General features: G+C 35.2%; 2 protein-coding genes across 2 annotated transcripts; both read right to left on the bottom strand.

Annotated features, from left to right (window-relative positions):
- Window positions 1-475: 475 nt before the first annotated feature.
- On the bottom strand, window positions 476-3,681 carry LOC146933891 (uncharacterized). Its single transcript, XM_085705684.1, has 4 exons — window positions 3,085-3,681; window positions 2,714-2,991; window positions 1,253-2,059; window positions 476-1,027 (listed from the first exon to the last, which is right to left on the bottom strand). The coding sequence occupies exons 1-4, from the start codon at window positions 3,239-3,241 to the stop codon at window positions 797-799; spliced, it is 1,473 nt and encodes a 490-aa protein (XP_085561810.1). The 5' UTR covers window positions 3,242-3,681; the 3' UTR covers window positions 476-796.
- A 3,355-nt stretch (window positions 3,682-7,036) lies between these two features.
- LOC146933890 (phosphatidylinositol 4-kinase beta 1-like) lies at window positions 7,037-19,154 on the bottom strand. Its single transcript, XM_085705682.1, has 16 exons — window positions 17,151-19,154; window positions 14,923-15,111; window positions 14,759-14,807; window positions 14,022-14,154; window positions 13,504-13,918; window positions 12,758-12,838; window positions 12,557-12,676; window positions 11,647-11,716; window positions 9,727-9,824; window positions 9,540-9,644; window positions 9,289-9,342; window positions 9,025-9,168; window positions 8,886-8,939; window positions 8,713-8,787; window positions 8,022-8,105; window positions 7,037-7,934 (listed from the first exon to the last, which is right to left on the bottom strand). The coding sequence occupies exons 1-16, from the start codon at window positions 18,645-18,647 to the stop codon at window positions 7,833-7,835; spliced, it is 3,270 nt and encodes a 1,089-aa protein (XP_085561808.1). The 5' UTR covers window positions 18,648-19,154; the 3' UTR covers window positions 7,037-7,832.
- Between the last annotated feature and the right edge of the window lie 2,938 nt (window positions 19,155-22,092).

Genomic DNA, 22,092 nt, shown 5'->3' with positions numbered 1-22,092 from the left:
CCAAAAAAAAAATAATATAATTTTTTAACAAAATATGAATTAAATATAATTTTTTATATTTTTGGCGGTAAAAAATTCATATTTAATTTATGTTTTGTTAAAAAAATTCTAAGTTTTTTTTAGTGATTTTTACAATATTCTGCACAATTTCATTAAAAAATGCAAAAACAAAAAAAAAACAGTGATTGAAAATCTTATAAGAACTAAAAGTTGAAGGAAAATTTTAGAGAGACTAAAACACAAAAATTGTATATTTATAGGGACAAAAAACATATTTAACCCAAGTTTAAATATTGGTTTAGCTATCTTTTGAATTTACAAAGTTAAAATATGCCTGCATTAACTGTCCAACTTTTACCTGAATTTAAATAAGGAAAAACACGGTTAATTTATCAACAAAATATTTATTTTGGTATTTCCTAGAAATAAAAATGACATCATTTCAAGATACCAAAAAAATATTAAGATAAAAAAATTGTCCAAACAAGGTTCTAAAGGGACAACACGCCCCAATAGTAATAGTGATTATAAATCATTGATTTTGATAATGTTAACGTGAACCACCAAGAGCGTGTTTATTCACAATTTTCTCAGACAATTATCAAAGGCAAAATAACACAAGTCTAAAGTCACAATAATACTTCAGTTATTATTTTATTAGGTACTAAGAATATATAAAGTCAACCCAATTCAAACAATGAGTCTTTCTCCAAAAGAGCCAACGACTGAATCACCTCCAAGCCAGCACAACAGCAATAGTGCTCTTCGAAAATATCACGCGGAAAGACCCATAAATTTATTTATTTCGACTCCAACTTTCAGGTTGGGTCTGCCAGAACGTATCAGAGTCTAGATCAATCAACTCCATGAAATCGAAGTCGTCATGCCCCCCAACATTATCCGTAGAAGCCAGCCCGTGTGTGCTAAAGTCTGCATTCTGGCCAACAGATCCCAAATCAGACGAGCAATCCACGTCTTCCAAGCCATCAAAAAAGTCGGTTAAGAGTGCACCTTCAGCAATGTTTTCCTGACACCAATAATAATGTCAACACTCAGTTATCCTTCAAGAAATCAAGGACTATATACATCGCTATGATTTAGTAAAATGGCATTAACATTATGAGGAGACAATGCAAACTGCAGGGAATAGATAAAACAAGTCTACAAATACTAAAACCAGACATAATAAAGAAACATCACACTGTTTCCAGAAAAACACAAGTAGAAAGAAGAAAAAAACAGATTAGCATACCTCAGGCAATACGCTGTTGTCTTCGAAAATATCAAGCATTGCTAGAATATCATCATCATCATTAACAGTTTGATTGTCTGGATATGAATCATTTGCAGGGTCGGGCGCAGGCAATACGCTGTTGTCTTTGAAAATATCAAGCATTGCTAGAATATCATCATCATCATCGTCGTTAACAGCTTGATTGTCTGGATATGAATCATTTGCAGGGTCGGGCAAAGGCATCAATCCTATTTGACATGAACTCGCAAGGTCAGGGGACGGCATAAATTCTGTTTGACATGAATTTGCAGGGTCGGAAGCAGGCATAAATCCTGTTTGACAAGAATTCACAGGGTCTGGATAAGGCATAAATCCTGTTTGACAAGAATTTGAAGGGTCTGGAGAAGGCGTCAATCCTGTTTGACATGAATTTACTGGGTCAGGAGACGGCATAAATCCTCCTGTTTGACAAGGATTCACAGGGTCTGGATAAGGCATAAATCCTGTTTGACATGGATTTGCAGGGTCAGGAGAAGGTGTCAATCCTGTTTGACATGAATTTGTTGGGTCCAGAGAAGGCGCCAATTCTGATTGACACGGTATGGATATCGAACCAATATATCCACTAGTTTGGAGATTCTGATCATTTAGAACAGAACTATTAGATGTCACAGGCAAACTGGGAACTAGTGCAGCAGATTCAGCAAAAGGTATTCCTACTTCATCATCACTCCAGTCTTCCTCATTAAATGGTCTCCCATATTGTGCACCATTCCTAGGACCAGGACCTTCTTTTTGAAATACCTTACAGATTACGTAGGAATCCTGTCATACCAAGAGAACTTGTTAAAAACATATTCACAACGAGAATAGGATGGAAAAAACTATCAAATAATTAAAAGAAAGCAAGGGATACTAACTTTGTCGTGTTAAAACAGCAAATCTCATTTTGAGTGTTAGTCAAACAAAACATGCAATAGCATAATTCTATTTCAAGAATTCAACTATTCAAAAGTAAAAAATGCACTTTATAAGGTAATGTAAAACCAGTGATTAGAAACAACCAATGAAATAACATAATTCTATTTCAAGGATTATCCTGCATGCAAAACTATTATGAACTACACTGTAATCAATTATTAGAAGTTAGAACTCCACATTTCACCCTTCGAAGGATAACCCTAACCCTAGCATTTAAAGTAGTTGTGTCCTTTAATGGCATTAGTGACACAATAGGTGGAGACATGAATACAAATGTAAATTTGTGCATCAAAAGCATATTCCGGTCTTATCTGTTACATTGGAAAGGAATATATGCCAATGGTATCAAGACTGCGAGTAAAAGGTATCTTATATGCATTCGCAGTCAAAGGCACAACTACGAATCTGCCACGTATTCACCAGTTCAATATGTGGCAACCAATACACATATATCTCCATATAAAGCTCATACAAAACAACTAAGAAAGAAATGACTACCTGAACAATTCCTTTGTCAGCCAAGTCCTTATCTTCAAGCCTATACTCATGCATAACCCAATCGGTTCGATCACCACGAGGTGATTTTCCAGTGTGAAATATTAGGGTTTTAATCATCCCCACCGTTTGATTATTCTGTTGAACAGCTCGATCCTGACCAGTAGCTTTCCAAAACCCAATTTCCGTAGCTCGTTTCATCCTTGGCCCACTTCGATACTTCTTCTCAATAGGACAGAAAAAGTACCACTCCAAATCCCCGTTTTGGAGATAAGATAATTCTGAAAAACAAATAAACAAAACAGAAACTTAATCAAAACAAACACATGAATACACCTGAAAAAACACCATACTAAATTGGTGAAAAAAACTACCTGGGAGATCCCAAGGAGCGTATTTGTATATATCAAGTTCAGCAATGACATCGTTATGAAACTTTTTTCCCAACACTTTCCTCTTAAGAAAGTATTTAATCAATTCAACTCCCGTTGGAGAGAATCGAAATCCAGGTACCAATTTAGGTATAGCCATCAAATCAAATTCAATAACAAAATCACACAATTCAACAATTATTCAATCAAATCACAACTGAGGTTGTTTGTTGTCGTAGCGAACAAACAACCTCAATCCTCGTATCTCAGAAAACGATTAATATAATAACTTCAGAAAGAGTGAATCAAGTGAGTTACTATAAGAGCGAAGAATGAAATAAAAAAGAGAGATTTTGAAGAGAGAAAAACGAAAACCCTAAAATTGAAAATTGATCAAGTCCAATGACGAAAGACGATTTTGAAAGAACACCAAAGTCTGCCAAGGTTCATAAAGCAAGAACGGTGGCGAACGGAAGAAAACGATGATGCACTTTTGAGAAGGTATAGAGTCATCGGCAAACCCTAAATCGGAGATCGAATGATTTCAATCGAAGACAGCGAAAACATAAATCGGAAATCGTTTCTAAGAATGTAAAGAGTGAAGGAAGGAGTGTGGGTTTCTCACTTATATAGGGTTTTAGTTTATATTTTAATTTTTTTATTGTTTTTTTATTTTATTATACGAGTAAATTACGAATAATAATTTTTAAAAAGTTTTGATTTTGATTAAAATGTTTTGATTTTGATTCAAATCATAGATATAATTATTTTGCACTTTTATATTCTAACAATATTTTTTTTTTCTTTTTGGTAAATCAATAGCAAAATGACATCAAAAAGAATAAAGGATCAATCCAACTAAGTTGATACCCTACTCTAATCTTTCGTCAATTGTTCTTGTATATTATTGTAAAAGGGGGGGAATTGCATAAAAACAGGGGACATAAAACCTGACCCAGTTAATCCATGGGAACCAACCCTAACAGGTAATGCATAAAAAAGATCACCACAATGGTCTATAATTTAGCGAATGAACCGACCATCAACACAAAAACGGATCACGTGCTATCAACTCCCTGCAACAACGACATGAAGCATTAGCGACTTATTCAAGTCCACGCAATCCCGTGTCAAACAAAAGGATGACTAGGATACGAAACCCAAAACAAACAATATCCAGAATAGAGGAATGAGTGGGTGTTTGGAGCATCTAAACAAGCGTATGAGTCGTCTGTCAACGCAAAAACGATTCAAGTTCCATAAACTCCCTGCAAAGCAACATCAAGCCTTAACCGCCCTTTCGAGCACACCATGCATTGTCGAATCGAAGCATTCCAACAAATCTCTAGTTATCGTCCTTCAAAAAAAAAATCTCTAGTTACCAAGACAGTCCGTCGGAGAATCATTCCAATGAATTCGAGCAGAACAACAATCAATCATGTTTCAACATAAATCCAAAAGGATTGGCATACCCAAATCTGAATGGAACCCGTATCAAAAACACGCCCATCCACCCAGAAGAACCTAGACCAGCCGCTGCCGCGTGGAACCACCCAAACGTGAACCACGAGCATAGGTGGCGTCGGTTAATGCTTGTCTTTTTTGTGAATGCTTATATTGTTGGTGAATGACACCAACAATATAACAAACAAATATTTCTAAAAAAAATAATATAACAAATATAATATATATTCTTATCTTTTGTAATCTTGAATGACAACAAAAATCTAACATTTTTATATGCAAATTTGTTTGGGTGGGTATAATTGAAATTGAAAAAGACAACTCAAAACAACATCTTCTATTTATCTATAGTATAGATTAAGGACAATAAAGTTTGAGCTTATGAAAATAATTTATAATAGTTTACGAAATCAACGAATGGCTCATTTATAAGTTGTTTTTAGCTTATGAAAACAATATATATATATATATATATATATATATATATATAAATAATTGATTTAACTTTATTTTATTTTTTATTACATAAATAATTTTATAGATAAGTACCTATATGATAAGTGTTTATATTACTTATGCTTAATTAAATTGGTTATTCAACTAGGGGTTAATTATATTTTTGGTCCCTACAAAATTGCAACCTTGTAAGTTTAGTCCTTACTTAATTTTAATAGCATTTTTAATCCCTACAAAAAAAAATTTACTTATAATTTTAGTCCCTGCTAAAATAAATTTTGTTTAATTATCCTTAAACTCTTAAATTTTTTAACGATTCTTTTTATACAAGTTTAGAACACTATGAACGGTTCATTTACTAAAATCTATAATTTTTTAACATGAAATAAATTAAATATGAATTTTTTAAAACGAAAAAAGTTTAAGATATAAGTAACAAAAATATGGACGTAGAAATCAAATTTTTGCGATATTTTTTCGGAGGACCTTTTAATAACGTTCTTAACACGCCTGTAAAAAATTGTTGAAAAACTTAAGAGTTTAAGCATAAATTAAACAAATTTGGATTGAGTAAGGACTAATATTGAGTGCAGAAATTTTTTGTAGGGATTAAAAATGCTATTAAAATTAAGTAAGGACTAAACTTACAAGGTCGTCATTTTGTAGGGACCAAAAACATAATTAACCCTTCAACTAGATCCCTGGTGTATGTAGCTAACCAAAACGACTCTGGAAGTTACACCCTTCATAGTAGAGAAAGGGATAAAAAACTAGAATGTTTTTAATCAAAGTTTTAGATCAAATATATTTGATGTTTGTAATTCACTTTGCTTATATTTTGTTATAGAGATATATGATTGTAAAGGAACAACCCAACAATATAACACGAGCAACATCATGATGATATTTGCAATATTCATTAAGGATACAAATCGATAAATTTATTTACAAGAGCATTGCCTAACATTGATGGACCCAGAACCCTGATGTCGATCATCCATATATTCACATATTTGAAACGTTAGTAGTCGCTCAGTCAAGATCGAACGGTTAAGATTCAAGCTCGTTGTATTTTAATAAAAAAAAATTAAACCATATAATTTTGAACGAACAGATTCCGCACACTGAAGGTGAACATTTCTACCGACTGTGATTCAAATTTTGGTTCACAATTTCATGGGAGTCTTGCCTAACCTCTTCTACTAAACTGGACGTTGTAGGTTCTTCACTAACTTATTACTCTAAATTTTCTTAGCAGATTTTCTTAATGTATGATCATCCAAGGAAAAGTTTTTTTTTTAGGAAGGAAAAGTGTTGAATGTTCTTATTTTAAAGGGATGAAAAGTGTTAAATGCAACTTTAGTGAATGACATATCTTGTTATATCCTTAACAAAAGCATAACCCATATATTTAAGTTTAAAACTTCACCCAACATTTGTAGATCTTATAGTTGGTAATTTAAGTGTTTAGAACTGTATATATTATTTATTGTAAAAAAAAAGAACATTTATTTTTTACTTAGGTCAGAACTATTTATATTGGTAATATAGAAAATTTTATAAAATAATTCTACAAGAATATAGTTTTTGTATAAGATAAACTAAATTATAACCCTTTTTTCTCTGTAAAAAACCAGTATTTTATCTCTCAAAGATTGCATTAGAATGAACGCTTTTTATTTCAATCAATTTCATTCTTTTTAGTGGGTGTTTGGCTGCACGGTTAAAAAGCCAAAAACAGTTCACTGAAAGCGATTTTGGGTTGTTTGGTTCTCTCCCAACTTGATGATGGTATCGGTTCCCTGCTCAAAATCAATTCTAGGTGAAGCTGCTATTCCTATAGCTTCTGAAAATCGTTTCTTCAACTGCAGGTTTGCCTTTAATTTTGCCTTAATACGCTTTTTCACTTGGGTCCAATTATAAACGAAATTTTGCCTCATGTTTGCCTTGAAAGTCATTTTGAAATGGAAGGGGAGAGGGCTGCATTTGCATTCCGAAGTTCATTCAAGCTTGAGTTTCTAAACTTCAAGAATACTTTTCTCCCAATGTCAAGTTTGACTTGGCTCAACTTCAATGCACATAACTATCAATTCACAGGAAAAGTAAAACTGTGATCCAGAAACAATGTCATCAAACCTTACCAATTTTACATTACAGATATGAAGGTGAAACAAATTTCACCAAGAAAATGTCAATTACACAGGTTACAATTAAACATCATTGAAGAATTTTGGTCACAATTCTCCAAGTATTGAAGAATCAACTCTGGGAAGATAGCCACCATTGAACAGCTGAGATCAAGAATAAATTACAGCGAGAGCAGTTGGCCAACACCGATGGTCTGCCCATGATCCGCTTCATATGGTCTTTCAAATTGTACAAGGTCAGTATCTGTTCAACACTTTCAGCACACCACAAGACTGTAGATGAATCAGTCGGTTTACCCAGAGCCCATCTCGACATCCAATTCAAATTTGATCCGTCACACTAAAAATCACTGTACACTGCATTATCAGTATTTAGGAGGCTAATGCAACTTCTCCAAGCAGCAGAGCTCCATTAACATGGAACGAAGGGGAAAATAAAAAAGATCAGGCTTCTGTATATTTAAACCTGGTTTTTGACAAGTTGGAATCTTCTTTGTACCAGGAGAAAATGAGGCAGCATCCCACCACCTATTAATCCTTCCCTCCCTCAAAAACATAAGTCATTTAATAACGAACCAACCACTCCCACTAGTGACCTCTAAATGTAATGCTAACTGACGAGCGTTCACCGTGCAAGCTTTGACCAAAATGGAACAACCAATATATCAACAATGTCAAATTATCTCACAATATTCCATTCAAAACCCTCTGATAATAATCATACTGCCGTGTTCTCCAAGCATCAAGGCTACTGCTAATAAGAGAAAGAACCAAGGAGACACATTGCTGCCAAAAAAAATACAATACAACACCATCAAAATCCCATCCAAAACATCTTGCAGTTAAGAAGACAAACAACAGTAATATTGGAACCTCTTCTGTTAAACTGAGATGGAATCGCTTTCGTAAGTTCTGTATCGTACGTATACCACCTTTAAAGCAGGGAAAACCCGAATCCTGATACCAACATAACCATAAAAAGAAAAGGTTCAGCAAAATCCAATAATATATGTACAGGCATTAATGAAGAATTTCGAAAGAAAAAATAAGTGAAACATCGTATGCTTTTGCTAGTTTAAGGGGGGGTTTTGAAATAATGTAAATTGGGTAGTTATGGTCATACAATATAAATGTAGTAAACATGGTAACATAAATCTTTGTATTCAATGTGTGTGTGTGTGTGTGTGTGTGTGTGTGCGCGTGTGCGTGTGCGTGTGAGTGAGCTCCATTATTTAAGACCGATTCACTCATATGCTCTTTTTTGCACTTCTCAACCAAAATTATGTTAGCCAGAGTCTCTTTGCACAAGATGTGGACATCCAATAGCACGAAAATATTACAAAGCACAATGCAGGAAGGACAGCATGGTGGATGTAAAAACAATGGGATATTTCATATTTTCAGTCAGTAAACAGTTCACCAGGTTGCTTGTGAAAAGCGTAATCTTGGCTATCCATCTTACTGTTCTAAGAAGCTGGAAGTACAGATTATGATGAGACAAAGAACATGGGCAGACGACATATTAGATGACCATAGAACTACATAAAGCTGACATTTATATTACCTGCAACATCTCAACAAGAAGAATAATACGCTCAGCATGCTTGCGACAAGTGAGGAAGCCTTGAATGCATAAAACCTGGATTACATGGACAAAGCAACGTGACAACTTTAGAGCTGAGAATAGCATGTCATATGCAATCACTTAGAGAAAGATCAGAAAGTTTTTATCAGCACCTTAAAATAATCAAAGAACTCGCTTGGCACACCCTCAGCGTCAGAATCCATAACCTAGCATAATCACATTATTGTTACCATCATATTGACACTTGAAACAGGGTGTATAATAAAATAATAGGTAAAAAATATGGTTTACCTCAAGAAGCTCACGTGTTAATTTAAAAGGTGCACTTTCAAAATTAACCCCACCAGGTGAATTGGATAGCATGAAGCCAAAATCAATATGTATGATATGACCTTCTTCGTCCAATAGGAGGTTCCCGTTATGCCTATCTTTCACCTTGTTAACAAGACAGGAAAAAGAGTCGGAAGAATGCAAAGCATTCAATAATAATAAACAGCACAGTGATATCATTCAAAATGTTACTTGAGTAAAGCACCAATTAATAAAGTTCCTCACCTGCAGAAAGTAGCACACCAGGGAATATCCTGCCATACTCTCGACAAAGTTCCTCTGAGACAAAGAAAGTATCCAAATTATGAAAGTAAAGCAGAAATACAGAATATACAAATGGGAAAGGGGGGGCAACATAAAAAGCAAAACATAATATATACTCGCAGAACGAATGCCCAATCCAGAAATCATTACAAAGTATAAGATGAAGAAGTTTAGTCTATAAATAGATTAATGTATCTGCATCTCTAAATTACCTGGGCAAGTTTAAAACTTGGAGAATTTTCTTCATATTTAGCATCAAAGAATTCACGTAAACTTGAGATGTTGGGATATCTACTTTTGATTGAGTGTAGAGAAGCCTAGAAAACATTAATGTTTTTATTAACATAGGAAAAATCTTTGACATTTCAATAGATTTGAAATGTGTGAGCACAGAACTACCGTATCTGGAATTGTTTCAATGAGAGCGGTATAAGAAGAAGTACACAAAACTTCATAAGGGCGCAGCCAAAGCGGTAGACCAGCTTCTTGGAAAATATCTAGCATAAAAAGATTCAAAACCCAGTGATTTTAAGCAAAGCGTATTGAAGCAGAGACTTTTGCATACTGGTTTATATGTGCATCAGAACATAATAAAAAGATACCCAAACCGAATATATTAACATCAACAACTTTGGTGCATTCGGTAAAACTTGTTTACTAGACAATTGCATTCATGCTTCAGTACATATTTCCACTTTAATTTGAAACTATTGCATTGAAAACTGCAACCAAGTATATAAATCCACATTCCACAATGAAAATTAAACTGAGATATTAGACATGCATTCTTAGAGTGTTGGCATAATAAAAATGATCCAATCTTTCCTTTATCATTGTCGACATAAGACAAATTCACAGGATTGGAAATGACAACAGCCCAGAAGTAAAGTGGACCCAATACCATAATCTTGTGGGAGAACTCGTTTACCTAGCCCATGTTAGGTCGGACATCACACATGTAGTAAGTATAGTAAATCAATTTATGCATGACCAACAGGAGTGGCATTTACAAACAGTGAATAGAATTCTTCAGTATTGAAGGGAGGTCCAGGAAGATGACTGTTATTCGAAGAAGAAACGAAAATTGCACATGGAAGTATATACAGATACAAACTATGCATGATACATTGCAGATAGGAGGTCCACCTAGAGTCTTACATGTTCTGGGAGGAATAAAATCAAATAACAGGGAAATCAACCATATGGGAGCTTTCTAATGAAAATTGCTGTTCACACATTTAAGAAGGCTGGGACACACATGTAAAATACGTTTTTGCCCCCTCGGCAGTTAACTGCCGAGGATTTCAAAAACCGGCTGCAGTTAACTGCCGAGGAAAACCTCGGCAGTTAACTACCGAGGAAAAGCAAATTTCATTCTTCCCAGGAGCAGCACCCCATCCAGAATTTTCATTTCCGGACCCACCATTGCTGGCAGTTGTGGCTCCCCAACCAGCTTCAGTTGTATTGCTTTCTTTGTTTGAGCTATTTCCACCCCAACTTTTACCACCAGTCGCTCCCCATCCACTCTCGCCACCAGAGGGAGTTTCATTCTTCCCATGAGAAGCACTCCATCCAGCTTTTTCATTTTCAGGTGCATCATTATTGGCAGCTGTGGAGGAAGGTTGGTGAAAGAGTCCATGTGTGAAAAAGCCTCATACACTGTTGAGACACTTAGATTCCAATTCTTCTCTTCTTCTTCAATTATTCTGGTCCTAATTTACCCAAGGTTTTGCAACGGTAGTTTGATCCACATAACAAATTTCAATTGCCTTTTTTTGTTTGATGAATTTGGGAACTACCCACAAAGAAAAAATATTAATTTTGATGGGAAAAGGAAATTTGGGTGAAGATAAAAAATTGTTTGATTGTTCAGGAACAAGAAGTGATTGGGAAAAGGAAATTTGGGTAAAGATAAAAAATTGTTCATGAACACAGTGATTGGGAAAAGAAATTTTGATGGGAAAAATTGTTTGGGTGAATACAGGAACACGAAGTGATTCCTCGGCACTTAAGTGCCGATGGTTTTTTTTCCCTTTTCCCTCGGCAGTTAACTGCCGAAGTTTTCAATTTTCCTCGGTAGTTAACTGCCGAAGTTTTCCTCGGTAGTTAACTGCAGCCGGTTTCATAATTCGGCAGTTAACTGCCGAGGGGGCAAAAACGTATTTTACATGTGTGTCCCAGCCTTCTCAAATGTGTGAGTAGCAATTTTCCTTTCTAATTGGAAGAAACTTTTTTCCAATAAAAGGAACATCAATGTAAGGAAAATGATTAATTTCTGCACATGAAGAAAGAAAACAAAAGATTTGACAGACCACCTACCATAGAAGTGAGAAATAAGTTGAACAGCCAGATGCTCCTGCCTGCAATCATCTCCACTCTTTACAATAATCTATATAAAAAAAGGGAAAAATGCACCAACATGCTCAAAAGAATTGTCATATAAAGTAATGAGGCACGCATTTGAAAAAGAAACAACAAATAGCCTATATAGAACTAAAGCCAACCATTCTATACAGAGTCATGCCAATAATCACAAAAAGAAACATGATAGTTGTAGCTTTTGACACAAGAAATTGTTGCTTAAATTCAATATGTGAATTCTTTATTGACATGTGAAATTCGGATATACTTACATAAAATCTCACTACATAAATAGAGTCGGAGAACTAATTCATTAATAGCTGTATATAGATTTTGTTTTTTGCTTCTCCACTCTGACAGAGAAAACCCTGTGGAGAGTAATAGTTGTATATAGATAACATTCATTAATAGCCCATTCCTAAGAGTCTTTAATCCTAAAACCTGTGATGCAATGTAAATTTTCAAGCGTTATTATAAAAAAATTGTTTGATTGCAATATTCTTCAGCCTATGAGTCTATGAAGGAATGCACTGATCCTCAAGTAAGAGTGTGAATTTTAACAGAACAACATTCTCAACCCCAACAAGAAACTAAGATCCCGTTTATGAAGTCAACCTTGACTGTCAAATTTTCATCTAGAAATTTATTGAGGAAATGAACAGATTTTTATTGTAACTAATGGCACGATTTTCTATAAGATAGTATAATGTCATTGATTGAGATATCCTTGGATACATTTATTTTTTGTTATGCAAACATAATACCACTTATTAATGTATATATTGAGTTCATATCTGCACGAATTTCCAAAACAGTAACCAACTAACTGCATATAAAGCCAATTCTTGTGCTTAAAATACACGCTTACCGACCGCAAGTCCCAACCAGGTAACTTCCCGTATATAGAAGCCTTGCGTACTCTATCTTTCTTTGCCTCCCAAAGTTCACCAGACAAGGCATCACTGGCTTTGGGGGTAATCCCATTAGCCTGTTAGGAGGGAATCATATCAAACGATAACTCATCAACCTTTAAGCTAAGTAAAATCAAACTGTAATAATTATGTCTTACCCTCAGTTGTGAATCTGATGAGTCTTGGCCAGCACCTTTCAAAGGGAGTCCAAGAGGCGCTTCTCCTTTTGCTGCCGCAGCCTACCAAAGGTTCAAATGTTGGCAATAAAATTAAAATATTAATAAAATCAAGAAACATTTTCTCTGCACAATTACAACGAGGGAAAAAAAAATCCAAGACATTGATTTCTTTCATCTTAGGTTGTGCAATGCTTGGGCAAGATAAATATATTATTACGTCAGTCATCCATGCCATAAAGATTTGGCCAAGTTTTATGTTGTGAGGCCTAACACAACCCTCTCATTTTATTCAAGCTTGAGACCGGCTATTTATAGCACAAAACACAAAGGTAGGATTTTGGAAGAGATAGGTATATGACAAATAACTTGTTGTGGATACAGAGCTGACCTTTTTTTTTACCAATTCTGGCAACAAATTAAGACTCAAAAAACATCAGTTGAAAATTACATTAAAGGAATGCAAATAGCACATTGATAGTGTTGAAATTTGGGCCTAACTCATTCTTACAAAACTGGCTTGTAAGATGAGGAGTGCCTCCTTTTTATAAACTCTTATCAAGAGTCCTATCTATCCAATGTGGGACTTGGGTTTTTCCCAATACACCTCCTCATGCCCAGCACTATTGCACTTGGTGCGTGTATAAATGGTGGGTGACCCAAATCAATAGGCTCTGATACCATGTTGAAATTTGGGCCTGAAAGTAAAAAAGCGCTGAAAGGCTTACCTTCACTTCTTCTATTGCCACTGTACTTGGAACACGGCGATGTTCCTTTTTCCGAGGTGGTGCTTTATCCTCAATATCTTCCAACCTAACCCCAGGATCAGCTGTCAATACTACTCGTACCCATTCCAGATCACTGTCATGTTCTGCTCCTGATGCTTCATATACACCCTCATTATACCGTGTTTCCACTGACAGATTCAGGCTAACAAATTTTGGCTCAGATACATGAGTCATTGCCTGGTCAATTGCCTGAGCAGTCGATCTGGACATCCTATCATTGCTATTACGGTACACCTCTTGTGCTGTCCATAATGGATAAGCCCAAGGGGGTGGTTTTTGCAAGAAAGCGTCTCCATTTGCCAAAGGAATTCCACCTTGAGAAAGCTTCTGAGAACTGGATGTCTCCTTGAAATTACTATAACAAAAATATGCAGAGAGACAAATATATCAAATCATGTGTTTTTCACTTTACAAATTACTACTCTTCACAATACCGAGGAGTATTATTCAAGTAATACCTTGGCATTTCACATCTCAAAACTTCGATGCATATCATGTAAGGTGCCTTCTCCCGAGAATTCAAGAGAACAGCTTCATCTACTGGCATATGAAGCACGCGATACATGCCCTTTCCCAGTGGGAAACAGACTCCTGGATATATATGATAAGAAATATTCATATAGAAGCAAGAGATCTACTTATCATAATAAAAGAAAAAGTGGTAACTTGATCTGCAGGCATAAAAAAAATACTATATCTTTACAGTAAAGAACAAAAAACTGGCAACAGTTGCAATCACACTAAAGAAAAACTTCTCTACAGATCCTTATAGAAATGGACTGCTAGTAAGAACCATTGAAAAACTACATCAATGACAGATGTCTGGGAAATTTCATCAACTTTTCTGCATAAAAAGTTCTGCTGCTTGAAAGAGCAATTATTTTGGCATACCTCGGAAGGCAACAAAAATACACACGTATCGAAATTGGGAAATTTCACTATTTTTTCAGGAGGGAAGAACTGCTTCTAACAACAGGTCATTCATTGTGTTATACATTGAAATGAACAGGAAAATATGCATATAAAGCCTCTGAATCTAAACCAAGAAATGTGGCATTACTGCTACTGAAAAACTCTACACCACGCTTTCAAAAAAAAATATTAACCTGCGCATTTGAAATGTACAAAGAAGTAGAGAAATTCATTGCCAAAATTTAACATGACTCAGATGATATGAATAGAAGTTAAGACATACCTCCAGTATTCTGAACCTCTGTTACATGTACATTGATCTCTCTAAGTGACTAGAAATATAAGAATAAGAAAGGTGTCAGAAACACAGTTATGGAATACATTGGATTTTTTTTATAACTTCAGTAAAATAAAGTACCAAAAAAAAAAAAAATTCCAGAAAATAACCTCTTGAAGAGCACTCTTGCGATCTTCAGTTGGAAATACATCCACTAACCCATAAGATGTGTCACATAGTGACTGAACAAACTCCAACGAGTCATGGTAAGCCCCTTTACGGAACTGAGATGGATTGATCGGTAATGGGGGCTTTGTGCTCGATTTTTCACTTTGCGGCATTGGGGACCCAGGATGCTTCTGCAAAAGTAATTAAAAATAACCCCACATGAGGCACAAAAACGGGATATATTGGAAATTGCACTAGTTCAATTTATTTAAAACATAAGGCAGAAAGAGAGAATAAACTAGAGTTCAGAATGTATTAATACTTGCAGTATTCTTTTCTGAAGTCTGACCTACAACTAGAATCAGATACATCACAAATATGAACCATTTCCAATGCCATGTAATCAAGCGTGAAATAAATCATGAATTTACATACCATCATTTATTTAAATTGTTTTCTTAAGAAATGCACCACATATTTGTGAATTAACTCCCAAAGACACCTTCAATAAAAGCTTAGCTTAAATTATTAAGGAGAAAGCTCGTGAATGACTTAACTACATGCCACATCGACCCCAACACAAAAGTACTTAATTGTTGAGACCCGTTTTAACAATGTGCTGCAATGCAATTTTATCTAGAATAACGGAGCAGCAAGGATTTAAGTCCTGTATACTTGATCATTAGGCTCTAATACCATGATATGGGAAACTTCCTAAAAACGTGTTATTTAGGTGGAAGTATATGAATGAATTTATTAAATCTCTAACGAAAACATTTATCATTTCATAAAAAGTACAATAATTGAATCTAATGTGGATGAGTAAAAGGCATCCCTAATCCTAGAGAACATATTTGTCAATTCAATAAGACTAAACAGGCAATCTGGGAGTTTTTATTTGATAAGAATGACAACCAGGGATGACTGTCATTTTATGTAGTTAACCACGTGAAAAAATTTGGTTTTGATGTTTGCTATGAATATTGAATAGAAAGGGGACATGCATTTTGCCATTCTTGAACCCAACTGACTTTTCCCAATAATAACACCCTGTTGCAATAAGACCAAATTAAGCTATACGACCACCTTCACTGCATGTCTAGGAATTCAAAAGCATTCTAATGTTCAGTGTGGAATTCAAAGAAAGACTATGACGTAAACTCTTAGGTTTCGGACTTAACTTAACTCTAAAAAACTGACTTGTAAAGTGAGGATTGCCCACGTCCTACAAGCATTACATATGCCATATCTCTAATCGACGTGAGACTCTCAACACACCCCTCCAAGCCAAGGACTGGACATTGAGTGTGTGGAAAACAGGGCCTCAAACACACACTCACAGACAACACAAGACCAAACATCTAAAACATGGACGAATGCAGGTGGACTAATAAAAGTCTAGCCCAAGAACAGATCAAGTATACTAGGATCTGCTTTTATACCATCTTAAGTTTTAGGTCTATGTTGAAATATTTAGTCATTAATAGCCTTGATACTTTTTAATTTAATGTTTATTTTGTTTTATCTCTATTCCTAAAATATCTCCTTAACTTATGGAGTGTCATTATGTACTCTGTCCTGTAAAAGGAAACCAGTATCATTGGAATGAACAGGTTCTAAAATTACATAGTATTTTCAACGGTCAACTTAACTCCACAAAATGGTCATGAAAGGTGAGGATTGTCCTAGCTTACAAACACTACCTAGTACCTAGGCCATATATCTATTCGACATATGGCTCAACATTAACAACGAAGGGCCAAAATAAAGAGTTATGGCTCTTGGCAAAAAAAATAAACAAGTTTTAGGTCACTAGAAATATAGTAAAGTTCATTTTTAGTCCTTGTACCCGCATTTTAATCCCTGTAAATACAAAACTACATGTTTTTAGTCCTTTAAAGAGGAACCAAACGTATACTATTTGTATTTTACAGGGACTAAAAAATGGGTATAAGGTCTAAAACGAAATTCGCTATATTTGTAGGTGGAGGGAGGGAGGGATGGGTGCATGTAGCCAATCCAGTGGAAATTAAAAGAACAAAAGCAATGTCAATGGATACTGTAAAACATACTTGTTATCTGAAAAGGAACAGACATTAAGCAACTTTTAAGGCTAAGAAAGAAAAGAGCGAAGTGTCTGTGTATATATTGGTCCCATTCATACTTTGCAGTTTACAATCCGAATTCTACCATAGAAGTAAACCAAATGATTAATATATATTCAGCATACCTCTTTCTGCCTCTTTGACCCCAGCAGCTCTGAATCTTCAATTGAACGGTCACGGTCTTTGAACAATTTACGGAAAAAATTCTCTGTACCTGGACTACTTTGAAATAAACCACCGTTATTGCTATTTTCATTGACTGGACTACTTTTGTCGTCTTCAGGGTGCACACGGAATAGCCTTTTGAACAAGGAAAGTTCAGAAGGCTCTTCTTCCTCGCCATTGGCAGTACCTTCTTCAATTTTATCTTTTGTGTCTTTCTTGTCCTCAAATTTATCCCTGAAGAATTTCCGGAAAAACCCATCTTTTTCATCCTCTTCATCAGGTTTTGGACATTTCTCTTCAGAATTAGGAACATTTCTATTGTCGTTTCTGTCACGCGCATCTTTCTTATCTTCGAATTTCTCCCGGAAAAACTTTCGGAAAAGTCCATCTTTCTCTTCATCTTCCACTGTTTTTGAATCCGTTTTGTCCTCAGAATCATTCTTACTATCCCGAAATAACTTCTTAAAAAATCCTTCTGAACTTGAGGACACATCCTCATCTTCGCTTCTACTTTCTCTTAAGATCCTTTGAAAGAAACCATCCTTTTCAGATTCTTCCTCATCACCTCTAGTACTGTCCCTACTATCTCTTAAGAACCTTTTAAAGAAATTCTCTTTCTCAGAGTCTAAGGCATCTTTCTCGGACGACTTCCGAAAATGAAATGCATCACGAATTTTTTGGCCGAGCTCATCATCACCTTTGCTATCTCTTAAAAGTCTCTTGAAAAACCCATCCTTTTCAGAATCACCGTCATCTTTATCCGCTGACTTTCTAAAAAGCAAAGCATCTCTAACCTTAGGACTTGGCATAAACTTTTTAAATATCCTATTCTCATCAGGAGACAGCGGATTTCCATCCTCTTGCATATTATTTCCCGGTGAAGATGAAAATGACAAAGACTTCGGCGGTGAGGTTGTTAAAGATAATAAACGATTTTTACTCGAAAGTAACCTATTCAAAACTTGACTTTTACCTCCAGCACTCGGAGGTTCAGTATGAGGTCGTATCAAAGGCGGCCACTCACCCATCAAAGTAGCTGCAATCTGACACTTCTCCTGAATCCTACTAATCCCATCATTATCATCAGAATCCTCCAACTCCGCCATCAAAAACCAATGCACTTTCAATGCAATCTTAAGCGACTTGGAGCACATATCTATCACAAACTTATCCAATGACGGACTAGGCTTATGTATCATCATATAACAAATCTGAAACAAATAACTCTCAAGCCCTGTCAAGGGAAGAGTATACATTCTATTGCAAAGATAATCCCGCACCCCGGCATGATCATGCTTGTACAAGTAACTAACAGCAATCCATTCACAAAAAAACGACGAATCAAAGAACCTAATAAGCCAACCATTTTCACTAGAATCACTAGTCAGGTTTGACTTTGACTCAATTTCCCTGGGTTCATCTGCGTAACCGCGAGCGAACCCTAATAACCGCACCATTTTTCAATCTACTATCATCAAAGTAATACACTAATTTCAATTAGATCAAATTCAAAAGAACTAAAACATACTAATCCTACTTTTTCCATATAAACCTTGTAAAAACCCTCACCGAAAACCCTAATCCTCTGACAAATCAAAATTACAGCTATAATCAATATTCTGATTCGATCGTGTACAAGCTACAAAGAATCTGGAGCAGCGAGATTTTGAGCAAAACCCTCGCAGAGCAACAATTGACGGTTCGAATTTCGGAGGTAGTTGAAATTGAAGCAAGAGGTGAAAGAATTTGGGGATTGTTGGCGGAATTTGAATTGAGGAAACGAAGGTAGCGAAATTGAGAAAACGCGATGAAGATTGTTGAAAAGCGTAGAAGCGCGTGGAATCGAATCGAATCAATTAGCGCGTTGGATTGGATCTTGAGAGATTGTGTTAAAACGACGGCGTTTTGAGGGAGGTGGTAACGGTGGTGGTTGTTGTTACTTTTTGAAGAGTGAGGAAGACGACAGAGATGAGGTTCCAGTTCATTAAATTAAACAACAAAATTGAAAAATGATGCCAATCATAATTTTGAATTTTAATTAATTTTTCTGTGAAAAATAAATTTGAATATATTGAGCCAACCAAAAAATTAATGCTTTCCTTTTTTGTAACGGAAGAAAAAATGAATGCTGCTAACATGCGCATAATTGTAAGTCGTGTACTCCGAAGGCTGGTGGGAATTGGAATACGAATGTTTATTTTGAAAATGCTAACTAATATAAAAATATTGTATTTCTCTTTCAAAAAATAAATAGAGAAATGATATTTGAATATCCATTTTGTAATAATTTTTGTGGCAATTTTATCTCTCATATTCACATGATTTTTTAATTTATCTCTCTATTGCTTTGATTTTCGTACAAATACCTACTCTTTCTTTGCAAATCATGGTTGTCCTATAAGTTGTCAACCAAATGGTTATTCAAATAACACTCATCAAATAAATATTGTATTTTTTTAATGAATAAAAATATTATTATATTGAAGTCCAAAAGTTCTAGCTCAACTGGTAAAATATCGAAATTGTTAGGTCGGACGTCATGACCGGGGTTCGAACCTCGGCGCCTCCACTTGTGTGTGTGAGTTTATAAGGCTTTGCCTTTTCGTCTATCTAAAAAAATGTATTGAAAAGTGTGAAAAAAATATTGTATTGAAAAGTGGGAAAAAATTGTATATGTAACTTTTTGAAAATTAGGAATTTGTAGAATGTGTTTTGTTTAAGTGTAAAGAAGCAAGAAATTTTGGGATGAATCTATATTCCAACACATTAAAATATTTTTTTTAGTGGAATGCAGCTTGGAACGCAAGAATGAACAACGTTCTTGTCAGCATAAATGGTGAGCACTTGCGGTCACTAAGGGTGGTTAAATTGAGTAAGCCGAATAAAGGTCGAATGAAATGCAACATTGATCCATTGTTTCTTAATAATGAGAACCGAATTGGAACAAGCATTTGCATTCGGGAGGATGAATGTGCATTTGCGCTTGCAAAAACATAATGTTTAACTCCAAAGTGCGATGTGCATATTGGTGAAGGACTAGGGTTGTTGTCAACTATTCAATGGGTGCACGAATTACGATTAGGACCTATAGACTTCGAACTTGACTCCAAAAAAGTGGTTGATAGTTGTGTAACTAATAGATGTGACTCGACGGAATTTGAAGCTATTATTAATGATTGTAAAATATTATTCAGTCAGTTATATGAAAACTTGAGTGTTGAGTTTGTACGGAGACAAGCAAATGAAGTTGCCTGTGAATTAGCAGAGGCGGTCATATTATCAATTAGTTTCCATATTTTAGTTAGTTCACCAAATTTTATTGAACACATTTTCATTAAATGATATTTTTTTATTAAATGATATTTTCTAATATATGAATATCAACAAATAGCTCTTTATTTCATAAAAATGATAGTTAATTTATAGATTTTTGAAACAGGAGTACCAATACACCATAATTTACGAGTGTACCGCAGAAGTTCCCAAATATTAAAGGTATGAGTTTTTGTTTCAGGAGTTGTATCATCATTATCATTAAGATGATATATAGTAATGCAAGATAGCATGGTTTTGAAGAGAAGGAGATACCATTTTATAGAGTGACACATCATCGCAATTGTAACACCCCGTTTTCCCAACATGAAAATTTCATTTAAAATCAGAGTATTTTGATCACAACGGAATGTCACATACTTCAATTAAATCATAAAAATAATAATAATTATCCTTCAAATTCAACATCATGAAAAATCTTAAACTATTGCAGCGGAAAATAGTTCAACATTTAAAAGTCTTGGCACGCAGGCCTTATTGAAAAATCTCATAAATTAGTTCATAAAAGAGACACGTAAGGAATAGAAGTAAAAGCAAGCCCCCATCCCGTTACGTATCAGAGCACCTAGTCACCAACTGAGAGTCCACTCATGAACGCCTCTAATCTTTATTACCTGCACATTACCCACGGTCGAGGCAACATATACGCAGAAGGGGTGAGATTTCATAATCAATACATTAAGCATATAATCCAATAAAATGCATTTAACAACTTAAACATTAATAACATATCAACAATTAACAATTAGCATAATTTTTCATTACATAACAAATACAATCATCAATACCATTACTAATTCTCATCACAAATCATAATCAACTTAACACTCAACTTGACGACACAACTCATCCTTGACCATGCAACTCTATCAACTCGACAACATCTTGACAACTTAAACATCATGAACCTCTTGATATGCAAATGCATTTGGTACCAATACAGAGCATCAAACTCCCAACCAACTTATATGAGCGTAATTAGGCTCTTCAGGGCATCAAGCCCCCAACATAGTGAGCAAAAGCTCCAGGGCATCAAGCCCTCACCAATCATGTGAATGACTAAGCATTCCAGGGCATCAAGCCCTCAACCAACTTATATGAGTATGCAAAGGACTCAACTTCCAACAACTTAGACAACGACGTGTACAACTCATACGACTCATAATCATGGACAACTTCTTAAATTCCAACAACATAGACCGACTCATGCAACCTCAAGACACTAACAGTCGACAACAGAAAACAGCAGCAACATACAACAATTAACAACGCTTGAATGTGTTAACATTCACATAAGGAATTAATTACATCAATATAAATATCATAAAACATCATTATAGCATTCATGCAGCAACACTTCTAATTTTCAGTCACCATAACAGACTTCTGGAGCTTATGAAAGCATCCTAAACAGCTCTCTAACTTACTTCTAAGGTCATCTCAAGACTACACGTGCGAAAGGATCGCATCGGGACAATTTTGGGCAACTAACAGCTTAACTCGCAGTGGCGAGTAACTTCACTCGCACTGGCGAGCAAAGTGTGCATTCTGGGTTCCTACGTATTTACT

The sequence above is a fragment of the Medicago sativa genome, chromosome 4 (genome assembly GCF_051527215.1).
Source record: "Medicago sativa cultivar Bolivia chromosome 4, Bolivia_mono, whole genome shotgun sequence".
NCBI lineage: Eukaryota > Viridiplantae > Streptophyta > Magnoliopsida > Fabales > Fabaceae > Medicago > Medicago sativa.
The sequence above is the reverse complement of the archived record's forward strand: the minus strand, read 5'-3'. Positions and strand labels throughout refer to the sequence as shown.